General features: G+C 43.6%; 2 protein-coding genes across 4 annotated transcripts in view; one reads left to right on the top strand and one right to left on the bottom strand.

Annotated features, from left to right (window-relative positions):
* The window catches only part of si:dkey-9i23.16 (uncharacterized protein LOC571915 homolog), a 31,243-nt gene extending 28,829 nt beyond the window's left edge, over positions 1-2,414 (bottom strand). Inside the window, exon 1 of one of the 3 annotated variants that reach the window (XM_034893267.1) lies at positions 2,076-2,414. In XM_034893267.1, coding sequence (XP_034749158.1) covers positions 2,076-2,383 — 308 coding nt within the window. In that variant the 5' untranslated portion in view covers positions 2,384-2,414. The remainder of the gene's footprint in view (positions 1-2,075) is intronic. The other 2 variants (XM_034893258.1, XM_034893250.1) reach the window with 2 other exon arrangements.
* Positions 2,156-2,889, top strand: part of tmem176 (transmembrane protein 176) — a 6,043-nt gene continuing 5,309 nt past the window's right edge. Inside the window, exon 1 of the mRNA XM_034860929.1 lies at positions 2,156-2,368. The gene's annotated coding sequence lies outside the window, so the exon portion shown is untranslated. The remainder of the gene's footprint in view (positions 2,369-2,889) is intronic.

Genomic DNA, 2,889 nt, shown 5'->3' with positions numbered 1-2,889 from the left:
GGTATAGACAGGGTACATACAGGCAACATATGGGTACAGATAGGGAACGGCTATAGACAGGGTACATACAGGCAACATTTGGGTACAGATAGGGAATAGGCATAGACAGGGTACGTACAGGCAACATATGGGTACAGATAGGGTACAGGTATAGACAGGGTACATACAGGCAACAAATGGGTACAGACAGGGAATAGGTATAGACAGGGTACGTACAGGCAACATATGGGTAAAGATAGGGTACAGGTATAGACGGGGTACATACAGGCAACATATGGGTACAGACAGGGAATAGGTATAGACAGGGTACATACAGGCAACAAATGGGTACAGACAGGGAATAGGTATAGACAGGATACGTACAGGACACATATGGGTACAGATAGGGTACAGGTATAGACGGGGTACATACAGGCAACATATGGGTACAGACAGGGAATAGGTATAGACAGGGTACATACAGGCAACATATGGGTACAGATAGGGAACGGCTATAGACAGGGTACATACAGGCAACATGTGGGTACAGATAGGGAACAGGTATGGACAAGGTACTATACCTTTTCCATTCTTATGTGTATTGTTTGGGTATTTTTTAAAGTGGCTTTTTTGTTCTAAAACCCTTTTGAAATATAAATGCTGTCCTACACATGGTACGGCCGGAGACACTGCTTCGCGGCGAGCTCTGAGTCCCGTCCTTTGTCCTCTCGAGGCATCGACCACACAGCTGACAGGTTAGATGCTCCCTGTCATTACACGCGCTAGAAAGAGGGCTGCTAATGTTTTAAAGACCACGCCGAAATATTCACTCTGACATTCCGGCTCCGCTTTAGATGCCATCAACCGTGATCTCCGGTTGTAATCAGTCCTCCACTGACCAATCAGATATGGGGGGCTGACCTAAGCTAAACGTTAAAGAGGCAAAGTTGCTGATTTTCAACCATTCTGAAGGACATTCACCAGCAGGTAAACAACATACCCGCTAGCGCTAGCAGTAGCTAGTTAGCTTGGTTAGCAGAACACTGGACCAGACAATTTTAGGCGAACAAAAATGTTCCAGTTAACTTTGCTGAAGTGACGGGGGGGGGTTTCAAAGTATAAGATGAAGAAATGGAACAGCCAAAAACGAGTTGAAGTCTATTTTAATGTCCACAGTGTTAGCGTGGTTAGCACTGCTAGCCTCTGTCGTGATTGACAGGTCCTAAAGCATCCACTGCTTTACGGTCGGTTTGAAAATCAATAGAATCGTCATTAATTAAATGAACATCATGCTGTAGAGAAGAAGACTTGAAACTAGCGATTGAGACCATAAATGTATTATTAAAATGTTTAATAAGGTAATAAATCACGAGAGAAGTGGGCTCATTTTCTCATAGACTTCTATAGAAACCCACTTCTGCTGGACGTTAGCGAGACAGTGTAGAACAGTGTAGCTGGTGCTGGAAAGTGTTTGTATTGTTGCCATGACAACACCGCAAGTTAATATAAGTTAAAATCTGTCCGATTGCTAGGTGGAAATTTCTGTTCTACGTGTTATTATAAAACATTGTTCACTGAATTGTGGGTTCTTTGTGAGTTCAAGTGATTTTGCCCTTTGGTGTACACAACACCTGCACTACCTGATAATGTTGTAGTTGCTGTTCCTGTTTTTCAATTACTCCATACTCTCTGTACATCTTTATTATCTGTATTTATCTTTTCCATTACTACTACCTTTTTGGTAGACTATGTATACAAAGAGTTGCATTACAGATCTGCACCATTAGTGTCTGATTCACACATTTCTCACAGACAAGTAACTGAAACACACTTGAATGTTACTTCCAATGTTAAAAATCCATAACTAAATTCATTTTAGGAATTATGCATGACTCATAAATTTAAAATTAACCAAAAGGAATCTCATGTACCCCCTGCAGTACCCCAACAGTACCCTTGGGGGTCCACGAACCCCCATTTGAGAAACACAGTGTAGGCTACAAACGGGTATAGACAACTAGGATCACCTACTGTGTCCTATTTCTGTTTGTTAATATTAAAATATGAATACAATAGTGGGAGATGAAGCTCCTTACCTCAGTGGGCTGGCACGCGGAGGGAACGTTTGCATGAACTTATTAGCGGCGAAAAGATTTCTGGAATGCACCAAAGCACCAAAAAAGTGCGAGGCGGAGGAGGAGCTGAGACGGGGAACACATTCTCTCTCTCTCTCTCTCTCTCTCTCTCTCTCTCTCTCTCTCTCTCTCTCTCTCTCTCTCTCTCTCATAAACAACGCATCCCCGCCAGCATCCGCCCGCAAAGAAGAAAAGTCAGGGAGTGATCCAAAGAAACTTAAAAAAAAAGAAGAAGGACTATCTCGAGATAAAAGGTAGGGATGAGACATTTTGCTCCTTCTAATAACTATATAAGTCGAAATGTCTCCTGTTGCCGTCCGAGTTTGACGATTACGCAATCAGCTCGGATCCCGTGTGCGTAAGTTAGCACACATACGTCGGCACGACGTATTGGCGATGTAATCAAAATACGGCGGGGATATGTAGTAGTTAGGTCGTTTGCTCACTGGCACGACGTCGCCAAGACGTCGCCACTATACGTTTCTGCGACGTGCAGCCGCTCTTTCCACGACGTATATATATTTACATCGTTCTAACGTATGCCATACATCGTAAAGATGCAGGCTCATATACATCGTTCCAACGTATGCCATACATCGTAAAGATGCAGGCTCATATACATCTTTCTAACGTATGCCATACATCGTAGAGATGCAGGCTCATATACATCTTTCTAACATATATAATACGGGGGCGGCTGTGGCTCAGTGGTAGAGCGGTTGCCTGCCAATCGTGAAGGTTGGTGGTTCGATCCCCGCCCCTGCAGTCATTGTCG

The sequence above is a fragment of the Etheostoma cragini genome, chromosome 2 (genome assembly GCF_013103735.1).
Source record: "Etheostoma cragini isolate CJK2018 chromosome 2, CSU_Ecrag_1.0, whole genome shotgun sequence".
NCBI classification, from domain to species: Eukaryota; Metazoa; Chordata; class Actinopteri; order Perciformes; family Percidae; genus Etheostoma; species Etheostoma cragini.
Note: the sequence above shows the minus strand (reverse complement) of the source record. Positions and strands in the feature narration are given on the sequence as shown.